At 41.9% G+C, this 17,475-nt stretch overlaps 1 protein-coding gene across 1 annotated transcript in view; it reads right to left on the bottom strand.

The window, feature by feature from the left end:
- Positions 1–6,749: 6,749 nt before the first annotated feature.
- ZNF32 (zinc finger protein 32) overlaps positions 6,750–17,475 on the bottom strand; it is a 35,137-nt gene continuing 24,411 nt past the window's right edge. Inside the window, exons 4-5 of the mRNA XM_020903677.2 lie at positions 15,163–15,174; positions 6,750–8,647 (exon numbers count right to left, since the gene is read on the bottom strand). Of these exons, the coding sequence (XP_020759336.2) occupies positions 7,932–8,647; positions 15,163–15,174 (728 nt within the window). The 3' untranslated portion in view covers positions 6,750–7,931. The remainder of the gene's footprint in view (positions 8,648–15,162; positions 15,175–17,475) is intronic.

The following is a 17,475-nucleotide window of genomic DNA, read 5'->3' as shown; positions in this document are numbered from 1 at the left end:
GATTCCAAACGAAGTACGCCTGCTCACTGACTCTTGGAAAATTTGTTTGAAATTGTCAAAATATTTGAACAATTTAAAATATATTGGGAAATCTATTGACCAAGAAAATGTTTATATTGCTTACTGAAATTCTTATGGCTTGAAAATTCCATTTGAGTAAAACGTCAAATGGTTGTGCACGTTATCTAAGAGAGATACTTTTTTTCAGTTGGTGTGCATTTTCACTCTAACAATTTTGTGTATCGCCAATGTCAAACGAAAAAGAATGTACAACCTAAACGTTGAAAGTTGTTTTATACAACAGACATTAAGACTTCAGGCTTCGGAGGCAGCCTCTCAAGTAACCTTGGGAAAATTGCTCCAAAGAGGCGAGGGGTTAGCTAGGATATACAGGGGTTTTGCAATAAAGGGTAGATAGTCTGAATGACACAAAATTATTGTAAATTAAAGGAAAACCAAACATCTCAAGGAATTTAGCACTTTTCTACACATGGGAAGATACATGAGTCTGGACTCGAACCAATCCTTTGATACGCACCTCAGCTATGGCCAGTATCCTGAGCTTCCTCAGGGCGCACCATGGGGAGTGGTTGCAATCTGAAGGCTGCCAGAAGGCAGGTATTCCTTGTTACCTTTCTGAGTGCCCTTGCTGCTTCTGCTGCTGCTAAGTCGCTTCAGTCGTGTCCGACTTTGTGCGACCCCATAGACTGCAGCCCACCAGGCTCCCCCGTCCCTGGGATTCTCAAGGCAAGAACACTGGAGTGGGTTGCCATTTCCTTCTCCAGTGCATGAAAGTGAAAGTGAAGTCGCTCAGTCGTTACCGACTCCTAGCGACCCCATGGACTGCAGCCTACCAGTCTCCTCCATTCATGGGATTTCCAGGCGAGAGTACTGGAGTGGGGTGCCATTGCCTTCTCCGTCTGAGTTCCCTTAGGGCTCACCAATTCATCCTCAAAGGTGGCCACAACCAGTGATGACTATGACATCCTTTGTTTACTGATATGGCAGGCAGTGTTCCATTTCTCACTAGTAATTCTGAGAAGCTGGTATTTTATCATGATTACTACAATTGCCAACACCACCACACTGAACTGCTGTGCCTCCTGGGAGAAGCCTTATTGTCAACAGGTTTTCAAACTTTGCACTCTAGGTCTCTTCTCCCATCATCTCTTCCACCTGCGTCGGGAACCCAGCTAGCGGAACAGCCACCTCACATCCCCTTCCATATTCTGACCGACGGCTTAGGTCTTACTGCCTGCTTGTGGCCAGGATACCGCCTGTAGGCCAGATGGGGAATCGCCCTTCTAGTCGGGCAGGCGCTCTGGCGCATGCGCCACGTGGCGCGCAGCCTCAGTCGGGTGCGGCGGGACTGAAGCGTTCTTGGGGCGTGGCCGGTGCGAACGGCAGGTCGAGCTTGCGTGAGGGCTTGCTTCGGCCCTCTCTTACTGCTGGCGGGAGCACTGGGAGATTGAAAGGTTCGGTCCCGTCCTTGAGGTCCTGTGGGCGCCTTCGAGCCACAGGGAAAGCCAATGTATTGCTGGGGGCCACTGCTCTGAGGCCTTTGCGCAATCCGTGAGGCCCGCAGGGAGTCCTCGCCCATCCACTCATAGGTCAGGAAACAGATTCAGAGAGGCCAGCTAGTGCCTCAAAACCGCGCCGGCAGCGGGAGACGGCGCGAGGATGCACATCCACGTTAGCTTCGTCCCCACAAAACCGTCTGCCTAGTCTGGCGTTACATCCGTCCCTGCACTGGGCCGGAAGACATCGCTCGCAGTATAATGTGGACTCTCACCACGGGACACTTGTATTTCTGGGTTTCTTGGTGTTCCTTAAGGGCTCTGGGATCACAATTCATAACGAGTTATGGGCCTGGCCTGATGTGTCCAGCCTGTGTTTTTTCAGAAGTCCTGATTTGAGTTTATTGAAAGACCTACCTGAGATTTGGGGGCTCTGGAAGTTGGAATCTTCATGTAGGTTCCAACTAAAATGATTTTGTCCCCTAGGTTCAGCTCCTGGTTCCCAGGAACAAAGCCGATCTTGTAAGGTTAAGAGGAATCTCACCTGGAAAGTGGCTCATCTGAGTGGAGACCTCCCACCAGGACCGCAGAACCCATAAACAACAAGGCCAAGAAAGAGCAGATCCTAGATTTGCATGGCTGATAGCACAAAGTAACCCTTGTGTTCTGCAAGCCTCTCTTCAGACTGTGACAACTTGTTTGAACTGGAGAGAAGAGATGAGCTGGGCTAAGGCAAGGGGCAAATTTGCCCAGGACATTACACTTTTGAGGGTTTGAGAGAGCATAGGATGGGGGGAAGATATACCACGTACCACTAAGAAAATGTTATCTCAGACATTCCTAAAAGCCTTTGACTTATTTCAGATTCTCCACTCTTTCCAGTTCCTGAGGAGGCCTCACAACATGCCCCTTGGGGGCAACTGAGAGCTGTGTGTGCTTCCTTTATCCTCACTTCACAGACACGGGAAGTGAGTGAAGGAAAGAGCTTCCTGGATTACTTGTTTCTGCCTAGCACTAAAGATGAAGAAAACTCAGCCCCAGACGATGAATGTCCAGGCCATGCCATTTTTAGCAGCCTACCCAATAGTCAGATTTTCAGACACAGTTAAGTCAAACCTAGTTTCTATCAAAAGACTGAGAAACTACTGCCAAGGTAGTTAAGGACCAAAAGATGTTCTACAGGAGGACATTTCATCTAGCTAGTGTATGGAGCGTATAGGTAAGAAAACCAGGAAATGCAAGGCAGATCAGATCTCTTGTGATCTATTCTTTCTCCTCCAGCCCCACTCTTGTAGTTCTCTACATGTAGTGTCCTTGATCCCACAGAAAATAACAGATCTCAAGTGAGTTATTCTTTCCCTCCTTTGTTGAGTGTCTTATATGAGACTTTTTAGGGTTAGTAAGTTAGAATGGAAATACAGAAATAGATGAAAACCAACTTCAAGGGTAATATACAGGAACATATCAGTACCAGGATGAAATAATATGCAGGTTCTATGCTATTACTATTCTGTGCTATTGTTGACCCAGTTTGCATTTTCTCATAGCCATAGCAAAAATGCAAATGTTGTTACATGATTTGTGTTGGCCCTTAAAGAAATCATCATGCTAATTTCTCATGAGACAGTAAGAATCCTAAAGTTTCCTAATCTTCCTGTGGGTATCACAGTAAATAATCTTTCAGTGACTATAGGAAATGGGTGCAACCAGCTGCCTGCAATTGCTCCTCAGGGAAGCAGCACTTTGGCTGAAGAATTCAGTCAGTTCATGTTTCTAGGGGATGCAAGACTGTGGTCTTGCAGACCTCTTTGGTTTTGGTATGTAGGCAATGTTGGCTCCTAAAATAAGTTGGAATGAGTTTATTTCTAGAAGAGTTCATATAGAATTGTTACTATGTCTTCCATAAATGTTTGGTAGAATTCACTTGTACCATCTGGCCTGTACTTTGTGTGGGAAGGTTGTCAGCTACAAATTGTTAGTTTAATAGGGCTATTCAGTTTTCTCTTTCTTCTTGAGTGAGCTTTGGTAGTTTGTACCTTTCAACAACTTTTTCTGTTTCAACTAAGTTGTTGGATTTATTGGCATAATTAATAAAATTTTATGCTACTTTAGCCACACCCCACACATTGTTATATTCATTCAAAATATTTTTAGTTTTTCATTGTTATTTTCTCTTTATCCCATGGCTTATTTAGAAGTCAGTAACTTTCAAATGTTTGGTGACTCTATAGATATCTGTTAGCAATTTCTAATTCAATTCTATTCTGGTCAGTGTATCTTGTATGATTTCCACTTTAAATTGTTTGCAACTTTTTTTTTCCCGTAATATGTGCACTTGGAAAGAATGTGTATTATGCTGTTGTTGGAGTATTCTATAAATGTTAAGTTAGTTGATAATCTTATTTATCTTACCTGATTTTCTGTCCATTTGTGCTATCAATTACCCAAGTGTTGAGACTGATAATTTGCCTAAAGCTATTTCAATTGTTTTTATTTCATGCATTTTGAAGTTCTGTTATAAATGTACTGGAGCTAGAAGATAACTGTTTCCTATTGGACTTACAAAAGCAGAATGCAGCTCTGTCCCTAAGGGCCATTTGATTTCTACAGAGAAGAAATTTCTCATCTTTTGCTGGAGGGTAGGTCCCTGGTTGACAGTGCACATGGTTTAGGGGAGGAGAAGTGTGTTTGGAATGAGGGGAATGTCTCAAATACAACTGAACATTAAGTTCACTGCTTTCCCTTTCATGTCTCATGTTTATAGTATTATGCATTTCTGAGCCTGCAGCCAAACTGGTTCCTTTTTGTCCTTAATGCAAGCAGTATAAATGGCCCCTGCTTCTGCTCTGATACAATAGTTGTCCTTCATATTTCAAATTTTCATCGAGACCTCCTGTTTACTGGTGGTTTTTCTCTTGTTCTCATTGCTGTGGTTTTATAAATGTAAAAAGTTTCTAGCATTTTAATGCTATCCAGAGAGATGTTCAACACAGCACATTTTCTAGTCCTTTCCCCTTACCCTTTTGCTTAGCTGACCAAACCCTGAATGATTTCTGTAGTGACCGCAATCAGCTGCCTCATACTCCCTGTGTATTAGCTTTTCCCAGCTCTATATCTTGAACCTGCTTGTCAGTATCACCTACTCTCAGGTACCACTCCAATGCCAGTTTTACTCTCACAACTACTTTGGGCATATTGCTTTGGACTTTCCCTGGCTCTCATTACCTACCTTGCCTTCATGCTCAGTCATGACCCTTTTTTTGCCAATGGAAGTACAGTAAGAAAGGTCATGAAGCTGCAGATGAACTTCCCGATTTCTTCCTGGCTGTGCTGGGTCTTTGTTGCTGCCCAGTCTTTCTCTAGTTGTGGTGCGCGGGCTTCTCGTTGTGGCTTTTCTTGTTGCAGGGCACAGGCTTGAGAGAGAGTGGACTTCAGTAGTTGTGGTATATGCGCTTAACTGCCCCTCAGCATGTGGAATCTTCCCAGACCAGGGATCAAACCCTGTCCCCTACATTGGTGGGCAGATTCTTAACCACTGGATCACCAGGGAAGTACCCCATTTCTTTTTATCCCCTAACTCTGGCTGTCAGTGGGTTAAAATATTATAATTTAGAAGTGTAACTGCAAGTAGTGATCATATATTCACCAGTATTTTGACCTTAAGATCTTAAACAATCCATATAGAAAGTAAACAGCACCTACTGAGTAGGTAAGAATTTTAAGAATTTAATCTGTAACCTAGATTCTTTGCCAAATTTGTGATGGAATTATCAATCGAATACAATTGCTGAGATTTTCCAAAGGTCTTTGTTCAGGTACCAGTAAAGGATCAATCTTAGGACAACCTTTGAGTTCTGAAAAAGAACCATTTTGTAACACATCTGTTTTTTTTTCATTTTCACATGTCTGAAGTTGGGATGTCTTAAAAATTAACAAAGTGTTTTCTCTTTGTCAATCTATGGCATCTTTAGGACTTGATGAAATGTGAGACATGCCCTGTTGTTCTTCCTGCATTTTTAAAAAAATAATTTTGTTTATTTTTGGCTGTGCTGGGTCTTCCTTGCTGTGTGAACTTTTCTCTAGTTGCAGTGAGTAGAGGCTACTCTCTAGTTGCAGTTTGAAGGTTTCTCATTTGCTGTGGCTTCTCTTGTTACAGAACACAGGCAATAGGGCATGCAGGCTTCAGTAGTTGTGGGCTTAGTAGTTGGGGCTCCTGGGCTCTAGAGCACAGGCTCAGTTGGTTCAAGCCATGTGGGATATTTTCCGATCAGGGATTGAACTTATGTCTCCTGCATTGGCAGGCGGATTCTCTATCACTGAGTCATCAGGAAGGCTCCTTTTCCTGCATTTTCATGCACAAGTTCCTTTTTCTGACTTTCCCTCCAAACTTCCTTACCACAGTCAGCAAAATGCTTCCCAGGGACTCTGACCACATTTCAGTTGTATTAAGAAAGCTAGTGCTTAAAAGAGAACAATAAAAGCTAAACAGAGTTAAAAAACATTGCTAAATCAAGGTATGTATAAAAGGAGACTTGGAAAACAGGCTAGTTTATAACCATATGAGACTTGGACTTTATATCTACTCTCTGGACTCACTACACATGGATTCTTATGATCATATTTGGCTCTAAGCCCCAAACAGATTATATCTATCAGCCAATTAGAAGACATATGTGACAAACAAGAGTCAAATCCAGAAGAAATGTTCACACATAATCTTATGAGACCAGGAGGAACTTGGAGGGATTCGTAATTCTAGAGATCACCAAAGCAGAATCACATCAGTTGTGATACCATCTTATGGTTTCCAAACTAGTGAGGGTATGTTGCAGTGCCAAAGTGCAGATGCTCAGTCACTACCCTAATCATTTTATGTGGGTGCCTCTGAGTTGGAGTCAAATATTCTGGGATTGTCTCTTGAAGGAAAGCAAGTCTCAATCTGTCACCTTCCTCCATTTCTTATTAGACATTAGCTACACTTCCTCTAAATTTAACATGTCACTTTCCTGTTATCCAAGTCCAGTTAACTGCTTCAGGTTACCTTTGATCAGGATGTACCAGTTATAACCCCACCTCCTCAAGGTAATAAATATTGCATCTATATTTTCCCCACCATTTTTTCATGTATGGATACTAGTCACTGGTGACTAACTAAAATATAGGTGACTAGGGAGCCTCTTAAGTACCACTTGGGGAATCAGTCATTGTTTAGAAAATCAGGGTTGCAATTAGTTCATTGTATAGTAACTTCTGCTTTACTTATGTATTCACTAAAAAACAATCAATTTTCTCTCAACAATTTTACAAGCTTCTTGTTTTAACTTCTAGGAGATGATCCTTAACCCTCTGAGGTGTCCTAGCTCCATACCCCAATTGAATTATGTGTAATAGAGTACATATTTTAAGCCTTGTCATCTCAAAACATACTCTCCAAGCCTTCCCCAAGTTCCAAAGTGTAAATTTAATCAGAGAAGAGAGAAAATGCAGACAGAAAGGGAAAACGTTAAGCAAAACAAAACAATAATAGTTTAGCTATTAAGTGAAGCAAGGACTGGTAATTCCTCCAGAATATGGATAATATTCTGAGCCATGTCCTTTGAGCTGTTTTGCAGATACTGAAACTGCCACCAGATGCAAGAGGTTAATTGTTTGCAAGCAGACCCCAGATGGGTTAGAAACAGAAGGTTGATGATGTTGACTCCTAATTGCCTCACCATCAGCCAATGAGAAGAATGTCCATGAGCTGATCATGTACCCCAGAGTCCCCTGTTCCTCACCTTACATTTCCCTGAAAGCCATCAGTTTGGGTCTGAAGAGCACTAGCTGCTTGGACTCCTATGGTGCCCCGCAATAAATGGTGCACTTCCTTTACAAGCCAGTGTCAGTAGATTGGCTTTACTCTGCTTGGCCAAGAAGACCCAAGTCTGGCTCAGTAACAATGCTGCAAAAGCAAATGACTTTTGGGGGTTATAGCAAATATTAAAACATACTGTGCAATCATAATTTAAAGAGGGCTACTCAGGGCTGGAAGGAAATATGAAAAACACAAGGCACACGATTTGAAGAGAAAGCCAAAGTTCCAGATTCTCAGAGAGTGTTAACAAAGGAAACACGTTCTGCTTAGACAAATATAAGGTTCTTGCACTTAGAAATGCTGGGTAGGATATGTAGCTCTAGTAACACTGGCTGAATGGCAAAGTACAGACATTTTCACTCTACCCATCTGAGCAACAAGAACAATCAATTCACTGTGTAGCATAACAAAGTGCTTGGTACTTAAATACCTTAAGTGAATGACTTTCAGTGAGGGAACATATCTGAATAACTCTTACTATATCCTGAGAATGTGAAAGTAAGAGTGATGTTAGAAATATTGGAGTCTTTGGAGTAAGAGCATATGATTGAAAACCTCATTTAATGGGGATCTTTCCTGTGGACCCGCTGGTGGATATGGAGGTTGGAGCTCTGGCTGAAGCCCTTCCCACATTTGTTGCACTCGTAGGGCTTCTCTCCGGTGTGGACTCTCTGGTGGATGAGGAGTTTGGAGCTCTGGCTGAAGCCCTTCCCACATTTGCCGCAGTGATAGGGCTTCTCCCCAGTGTGGACTCGCAGGTGGATGCGGAGGTCTGAGCTCTGGCTGAAGCCCTTCCCGCACTCGTAGCACTGGTAAGGCTTCTCCCCCGTGTGTGAACAGCGGTGGATGTGAAGGTTTGAGCTCTGACTGAAGCCCTTTCCGCACTCCCCACACTTGTAGGGCCTCTCCCCTGTGTGGATGCGCTGGTGGATGTGCAGGTTGGAGCGCTGACTGAAGCTCATACCGCACTCCCCACACTCGTAGGGCTTCTCGCCGGTGTGCACTCGCTGGTGGATGTGCAGTTTGGAGCTCTGAGTAAAGCCCTTCCCGCACTTGTCACATTTATAAGGCTTCTCACCTGTGTGGACTGAGTGATGAATGAGCAGACTTGAACTCCTGGTGAAGCCCTTCCCACACTTATCGCACTTGTAAGGCTTCTCATCTGCGTGGACTTCACGGTGGATGAGGAGACTCGAGCTCCTTGTGAAGCCCTTCCCGCACTGATCACATCTGTAGGGCTTTTCTTCAGTGTGGTCCCTCTGATGAAGGACTAGCTCTGAACGCTCACTGAAGTCCCTACCACACTGACTACATCTGTACACCTTCTCTGAAGGGCGGATTTTCTCACCAGGGTGACCACCTGGGCTGGCGGTACGTGTTTTCCCACAGTCTTGATGGCTACAGGGCTTCTCCTCTGTATGAGCTCTCTGATGATGATGGCTGGCCACCTAGGATTTCCAACCGCAAACGTCTCTGTGGTTATAGTCAAAGGGCTCCAAGGATTCTTTCAACTGGCCAATATGGCAAATTGTCTCCCCTTTGAACAATGGCAAGACCACTTCTTTTACATCAGCCACAAGTTTATCTTGAAGGTTCTCTGAACAGTGCTCAATGGGAGGACTTTTTCCCTCTGTCACTTTCCTCTCAGTGCTTTCTTCAGTTACAAACAGACTTTTGCTTTCCTGAGGATCCTGGGGCTCATTTTTACAGAATGAGGAGTACTGGCTGGCCATTTGGATTGGGACTTTCAAAGATGAATATTCTTCACTCTCCATGTTTTTTTTAAATCATCACTCTGAAGAGTCACCACCCTGCTTGTGGGTTCCTGGAAATATGAGAAGATACTTTTCTCCACTCTGACAAGTAGAAAGATCCAGTTCAGGGTTACTTACACCTCCCTTTGAATATTCACAATTTAATTCTGACTCCTCATTACTGTACTAAGCCACCTGGTCCAAAATTTGCCAGCAGGAAAGCTCTTGAGGTAATAGATAATGTAAGTACTTTATCTTCATTATCCACAAAATTTTCATTCAAGTCTCCTAGGGAACAAAGGGAATTTAGTGATAACAAATGAAACTTCAAGATTTCAGAGCTGCCTAAGGTAACTAGCAAAAAGTTCAATCTTGTCCTTATACTCATGTCCTTTGGGTTAATGTCAGGAAGGGAGAGGGCTTGGGTACATAAGACAGAAATCTTGTCTCTGCTTTTAAGTACTGCCAATAAAAGTATTTGTACACTAGCCTTGTAGAAGGTTATGAATCCCACATCCTTGTTATTCCACAATTAACATTTCATTCCATTTTACCAATTAAATGTCAATTAAAATAAAATGAAGTACCTGACTTTAATAAGTGCTTGGGATACAAGGAAGAAAATACAAATCCTTTTGCTTGATAAGCTAGAATCTCCTGGGAAGAAAGCCAAATAGGTCAACAATAATGCCATGTAAGTGCTACTGTATAGACACATGCACAGCTAGCCATGGGAACACAAAGGGAGGGGCAGTTGATGCAAACCTTGGGGAAGATTTCTGGGAGCAAATGTAAAGGGAAAAAAAGTGGGATGTGGTGAGAAAATATGACATGTTCTGGAAAAGTATAAGTAGTTTCTTGTGAAGGAAATAAAACAGGTAACAGTGGTAGACTATGCCTGGAGACGAAGACAAGAGCCAGAACAAAGGGCTCAGTGTGCAGTTGGAGATCCCCTCAGAGATGTAAAGCTACTAAGGATTACAGTTGTGAGTGAAATGACTGACTCTGTGATTATAAATACCATCATAAATGAGCAAGACTTTAAGGCAGAGAGAGAGCTGCTGTAGCAAATCAGAAGAGTGATGAGGAGGATGGTTATGGAGAGAAAGGGAGAGATTTGTTCTAAATCACATGATGACTGACTAAACTCAAAAGGGAAAGAAGGCCCCAAGCATGACTCTCAAGTCCCTTGAATTAGTGATTAGGTATGTGTTACAATATCATAAGATAGGGGATCTTAATCTCCAAGGCTAGAGTAGGGAAGGGGAACAGAAAGCAAACTCGGGATCTGACTTTTTAAATTTGTGGTCCTGGTGGAATATTCTGATCAGTAAGTAAAATATGTGGACCTGGAGCTCCTGAGAAAGAACTGTGCTAGGAATATTTAGACTTACTATAGATGGTCCCTGACTTACGATAGCTTCACTTACAAATTTTCGACTTTATGGTGGTGTGACAGTGATATGCCTTTGAATTTTGGTCTTTTCCTGGGCTAGCAATATGCTGGACAAACCTCCCTCGTGATGCTGGGCAATGGAGCAGCTGCAGCTCCACACAGTATGTTTACAACCATTCTGTCTTTCACTTTCAGTACAGTATTCAATGAACTGCATGAGATAGTCAACACTATTATAAAACAGGCTTTGTGTTAGATGATGTTGCCCAACTGTAGGCCAGTGGAAGTGTTCTGAGCATAATTAAGGCAGGTTAGGCAAAGTTATGATGTTCAGTAGATTAGGTGTATTAAAGGCATTTTTGAATTAAAAGTATTTTTCAATTTACAATCAGTTTATGGGGATAAAACCCAACAATAAGTTAAGGAAGATTTGTAGTATGTATGTTAGTCAAAACAATTAGGGTAAAGATCCTTATATTACACTGAAATGACCAAAATAAAAAAATCCACAATGATCTTGGAAAAAAAAGAAAGACTGCCATTACTAGAATAAAATTACTAGGGAACTCCTTGTGATAAAGTGCAGATGGATGAGATCTAATGGGGAAACACACAAACAAACAAAAAACAAATGCACAGCTCAAATTACATACAGAAAAAGGCTCCTGAAGAAGCAGGAGAACATCTGAAGAAGTCCAAGAAACTAAAATTCCAAGCTCAGAATCAACTATTCTGAAGTAAGAGAGGTTTATTCTGGAAATAGGTTTATTATATCACGTTGGGCATTTCTAATGTCTTGACTAGTTGTTGCCATTAGCAGTGTCACTGTCCCAACTACCCTCTTCCCCACAAAAAAATGAAAAACTAGGAGGTTAAGGGTAGTGGCCCCATATAAAGCTTCAAAAACAAATTGTTTGCAAAGAAGGACTCCTAATAGTATGATTTGGGCTGAAGACAGCAGCATAAGTTGAGGTAATGCCAAACCTGTACAATGACAGGACTGAGGTACAAAAAGAAGCAACCAACTCCACATGTGCCCAGGATAAAGCCTCAAGCTAATCTGTGAGGTGGAATTTCTGACCAGAAGGACATCCCAGAGCTGGAAACTGAAGCAGGGCATGTCCCAGATAACATACTGCCCTTAAGAGGCAATTTCAAAAAAAGGGTCTACATCACTCACCATCTGGGTTCTTATTAGATTCATCCCAAGCCCAGTCAGCAGAGATGTCCCCTGTAAGCTGAATACACATGCACCAAAAAAGGACGGAGCGTCAGCTGAGGGTGGCACACTCCAGTATCATGCTGCGAACAGAAGACTTTTGGAAAAAAAGAGAGAGAGAGACAATAAACATAAGGAAACAAACAAAAAAAGTAGAAACTAACATCAATAAAGAGAGGTGCAAACTCATGAAACAGTAAACAGAGGTAACAGAATTGAAAAGGTTCATAATGAAAATCCCAGAGAAATCTGAGGGGCTATCACATCTAAAAAAACTATGACCTAATAATAAAATATAAACACACTGCTATAAAGAATAATTAGAATTTTTCTACATTAATAAAAAGATTGAAAACAATGCAATCATAATATTTGAGACTTGTTGTTCAGACACCGAGTTGTGTTTGTCTCCTTACAACCCATGGACTGCAGCATGCCAGGTTTCCCTGTCCTTCACTATCCCCCAGAGTTTGCTTAAACTCATGTCCATTGAGTTGGTGATGCCATCCAACATTTAAGATTTACTGTCCTCATCTGGAGCACTCAGACAGCAGATGTATGATTCTATGTGAGAAAAACTATTAGGACACTCATCCTACACTGGAAGAACCAAGGTTAAAATGATCAAGTAATATGTGTCATAGCTACTGTCAGGCAGTCTGATTTTAAGGTCTGCAATGTAGATGGGTTGAATAGCTAAATGAATATCCACCTAAAATGAAGACTGAGGGGTACTCAAGGAATGCAAAGTAAAGGTAGACAGATGGAATGATAAAAGCCTATGTTGTGGGAGTTCGATAAATATAGTGGAGGTAGAATGAAGAGAAATGATCAAAGAATCAACAGGGAAAAAAGTTTTCTTAGAATTTACGAGTCAGGGCTCACTAAATGTTAAAAATTGTCTGTGGAAAATAAAGAATTGTCTGTGAAACCTCAGGACTTCAAAAAAACAAAAAAACTAAAAAAATACAACCCCAGAAAATGCTAAAACCATCTAGACAGAAAAGCCAGGTTACGTGCAAATACAAATGAGAATTATATTGACAGTGAACTACGGAACAGCAGTATTGTATACTGAAGATAAATGAGCAATATCTTCTAATTTAGGAAGTAAACTGATTGTAAAATTAGCCTTCTATCTCATACCCAAGTCAATCAGTAGACTAGCTAGACACTTTTTCAGGTAAGAAAGGATTTAAAAAATTACTGAAACAATTATTCAGCAGTGTACTGTAGTAAAAATTTTTAAATTAAGAAAAAGATGACATACAAGAAATAGCAGTGAGCATTAAGAAATCAATAAAACAGACAAGATGAATGAAGTGTTGATATATAAAAGGAAACAGTAATTAACCAAATCAACCAAAATGCTCTAGAAACGGAATGGAAAGGGAAAAACCTCAAATATATTTTGAAAAGCAAAAATTAGTTGTAGGAAAAGGAAAAAACAAAAAAAGGAACTGTATATGTATACTATTTGACTCTGCAGGAACAAGAGTTATGAAGTCAAAGCAATGTAAGTATTAATCACTGAAGTAACTCTGCCGTAAACTCTTGGGATGATGGGCATGTTGGAAATAATGAAGTCAATACAAAATATCAAATATTAATAAACTGAAAAAATAGCAGTATATCATAATGTAATAAATTAAAATTAAAACTACCTGTTAACACTGGTTAAAAACCCAAAGCCCGCTGACACATGTTGCTTGTGAATGTAAATTGGTATCACCCCTCAAGAAGGACATTTTAACAATTATGTGTCAAAATCACAAATGTATGTACTCAGCAGTCCATCTCAGGGGTTTTATTCTTCAGATTTCTTGGCACAGTTGTGAGTGCTACTTGCACAAGATTTATTCACTGCAGACGGCTTGTGACAGCGAATGATCAGAATTCTAAATATAGATCTTACCTTCACTTTTGCCTCTCCGCAAACCAGTCTCTATCAAGCAGTCCCAGTGATACTGGGTAAATCAGTTCATACCATTTTATTGTCCCAATGGCTTCCCACTGAACTCAACACAAATTCACATTTTTTTACCAATGCCCTCAATGCCACGAATGAGTCAACCCCCACTCTATTCTTCCCAGATGCTTCCTGTATTCTAGCCACACTCCTTTAAGGTGTCCGGGTCTTCTCGTGAACTATTCTCTTGCCTGGAATATTCTTCCCCTACCCAGTCACCTGTTTGATACCCATTAACGCTTTAGGTCTCAGTTTAAACATCACTTCAGAGGCTTTCCTTGAACCTCTCAACAATACATTTATCACTCTCATCCCATATCATGCCCTCATTTTCTCAGAACACAATTCTCCATCTTTCACAGGACTTAATGAATTCACAGTAACACACTGTGTTGACTATAATGTCTCTTTTACAAGACTATATTTCTTTGCTGCTAAACTCCACAGCAGTCAATTTTTAAATCCTGATTCCCTGGTGGCTCAGACTGTAAAGAATCTGCCCGCAATGTGGAAGACCTGGGTTCAATCCCTGGGTTGGGAAGATCCTCTGGAGAAGGGAACGGCAACCCTCTCCAGTATTCCTGCCTGGAGAATTCCATGGGCAGAAGAGCCTGGAGAGCTATAGTGCATGGGGTTGCAAAGCATCGATCACGACTGAGCAACTCACACACACACATGTACATAAAGCAGTGGAGTATTAGATACATTGCTTTCCCTCCAGAAACCTGGCTGGAACCAAAGAAAATAAATCAGACTTGCAGATCTAAGGGTTAAAATAAAAGTATACAAAAAAATATGTAATCAGGTCTGAGCCTATGAGACATAAACTGAAAGTTCTGAGAAAAGGAGATTGAGGACTTCCCTGTTTGGCACAGTGGATATGAATCTGCCTGCCAATGCAGGTGATATGGGTTTGATCCCTGGTCCAGGAAGATTCCACATGCCACGGAGCAATTAAGCCATGCACCACAACTACTGAAGCCCATGTGCTCTTGGGCCTGTGCGCCACAACAAGAGAAGCCACGGCAATGAGAAGCCTACTCACCGCAATGAAGAGTAGTTCCCGCTCTCTGCAACTAGAGAAAAGCTGGCACACAGCAATGAAGAGCCAGCACAGCCAAAGATAGATAAGATTAAAAAAAAAGAGGAAAAGGGAAGGAGATTGAATGGGAGGGGTGGTCGAAGATCTCACACAGGTAAAGTACCTCAAATAAAATCTTAACAGACAAAATTAACAAGAAACCAGAGCATGGTAATCAAGGGCCCCAGAGCAAGGAAGCATGGAGGACCTCAGGAAAACAGGTTTAGTTGGAAAGGAGGGTGACCCTGGGGCAGCAGAGAATAATGCTCTGTAGTAGAAGTAGAGCTCGAAAGGCTCCGAAATCGAGGGGGGAGTTTAGAGGCTCTACACCGGCAATTAAAGGTAATGGGCATGGAGAATTCTCCATTATACTATAATCCTCAACTTGCTCCAACTGAGAGAGCACATCTGAGACACACAGGTGTGGGTGACTATGCAAAAAAACAAACAAAAAAGCAGTCTCAAACTCTGGCTTATAAAGGATGGACCACGTACGATTTCTTGGACAATTCTCCAAGTAAGGCTACCATTTTCCAGTTCTCACCAAATAAAGTTCTTTCGGACTTTCCAGGTGGCGCAGTGGTGAAGAACTCACCTGCCAAGGCAGATGACAGAGACATGGGTTCGACCCCTGGGGCAGGAAATGGCAACCCACTCCAGTATTCTTGCCTGGAAAATTCCACGGACAGAGGAGCCTGGTGAGCTACAGTCCATGGGGTCACAAAAAGCTGGACATGACTGAGCATACACACAAAGAGTTCTTTAGCTGCTCAGAATAATCAAAAACATCCTTTGCTGCCAAAAAAGAAATTAAGAAAGTGATTCCTCAACTATAGTTCCTGGGGCCCCATGGATATTTAAAACTGAAGAAGCAGACTCCAGGGCACTGGTGTTCACATGCATGTTCTCACCACTGAGACCAAGGGGCGGGAGTTCTCCAGCATCACAGCTCCGTGCAGCTTCCTCTGAACAGAGTCCAGCAGCCCCAGTCTTTCTTGGTGAAGGCCACAGAGGCATCCGTGAATGCTACTGGTTCCTAAAACATTAAGCACATTCCTCCTCAACTGACAACCATCTGAACAAATGCCCCATAAGGAAGGTGAGGTTGGGAGCACTGGAAGAGGGGAGAAGGATACAGAGGAAGTGTGCGGTTCAGGCTGATCTCAGTCTAGTTTGGATGGAGAACCTTTCCTTTCTCATTTCCTTGCTGAGCTGTCCTTTTGCCCCATTCCTACTATTATCCTGATAACCTTAACACTCAGGAGAACGATTTACCCAACATGCTAACCTCACATTTCTTAATCTCTTTAATGCCAACGATCTTTGCCTCATTTCAAACTCAGGAACCACAATTAGGGCCATTTCACTACTTGGATCACTCTGTTTTTGAAAGACTACCTCAAAACTCACACCTTAAAAACATCTTCCTATTTTTCTTCTCTTTTTCCTCCCTCACATCTGTTTTACCAAGATCATCATCCTTTAATCCTTCCTCTTTTTCCTCTCAGCCAAAGTATACTTCTGATATCAATTTTTCCCCTAATCATATAAATCATATGTCCTTTCTTGTTCTAAACTAAGAAGTTGAACATTCCTAGAAAAAATAAAATAGCACATTTACCCACAACCATAAAACACTCTTAGGTATTCCCAAACATTTATCTCTAGTCCTAACCTTACTTCTCAATTCCAGGCTCCAACTTCCCACCTACATCTACACTTGGATGTCTAAAAGGCACTTAAAACATATCAAGCCCCAATAGAATTTTTTTTTTTAATCTTTTGGCTGTGCTGCATAGCATGTAGGTATCTTAGTTCCCTGACATGGGATCAAACCCATGCCCCCTGCTTCTGCAGTTCGGAGTCTTAACCACTGGACCTAACCACTGGACCACCAGGTAAGTCACCCCAACAGAATTCTTGCTCCCACAATCTCCATCAGTATCTGCTCTTCCCTTGTTGTCCCCCAAGTGCCACACAACCTACTAAATTGCTCAAGCCCAAATCCCAGAAGTCCTTTTGATTTTCTTCTCACTTCCTCACATTTTATTCATCACCAAGTCATCTCAACTCTGCCTTTAAAACATATCTGAAGCCACCCACTTCTTTCCAGCTTGCACTATTATCATTACAAGTCCCAGCTGTCATTAACTTTCCACCTACACCAACCTCCTAAATTTGTCTTTTTTGTTCCCCCACATGATGAATCTTCCACAGAGCAGAGAGGGTGATCTTTTAAAACACGTACCATGCCAAGCATGAAACTCTCCAAAGGCTTTTCCATGCACATGGAGTAAAATCCAGACTCTTCATTCTGGCCTGCAAGGCTTTACAGACCGGGGTCCTGTCAATTCTTCAAGCTCAGCCTGAGTCCTTCCCCCCTTACATTTCACCTGGCTTCTGTAACCACACTCAACTAATCTTTAAATCCTCAGCAAACAGCACACCTGACTCCAAATCTAAATGACAAATATTTATTTATAAATTCACAATTTAAAATAATGAAATGATACAAGAAAAGAGAAATCTCGAGATCCTCCAACTCGGCACTCAATTTATAGATGAGAAAACTAAGGTTCATAACCACAAAGTGATTCATTCAAAGTCACAGAGGAAGAGAAGGGTTAAGTGGGACTCCTACCTTTCAGCAGACTCAAGGACAAGGTCTGGTATATAGAAAACAGT

This window comes from Odocoileus virginianus, chromosome 7 (genome assembly GCF_023699985.2).
Source record: "Odocoileus virginianus isolate 20LAN1187 ecotype Illinois chromosome 7, Ovbor_1.2, whole genome shotgun sequence".
Taxonomy (NCBI): Eukaryota; Metazoa; Chordata; class Mammalia; order Artiodactyla; family Cervidae; genus Odocoileus; species Odocoileus virginianus.
Note: the sequence above shows the minus strand (reverse complement) of the source record. Positions and strands in the feature narration are given on the sequence as shown.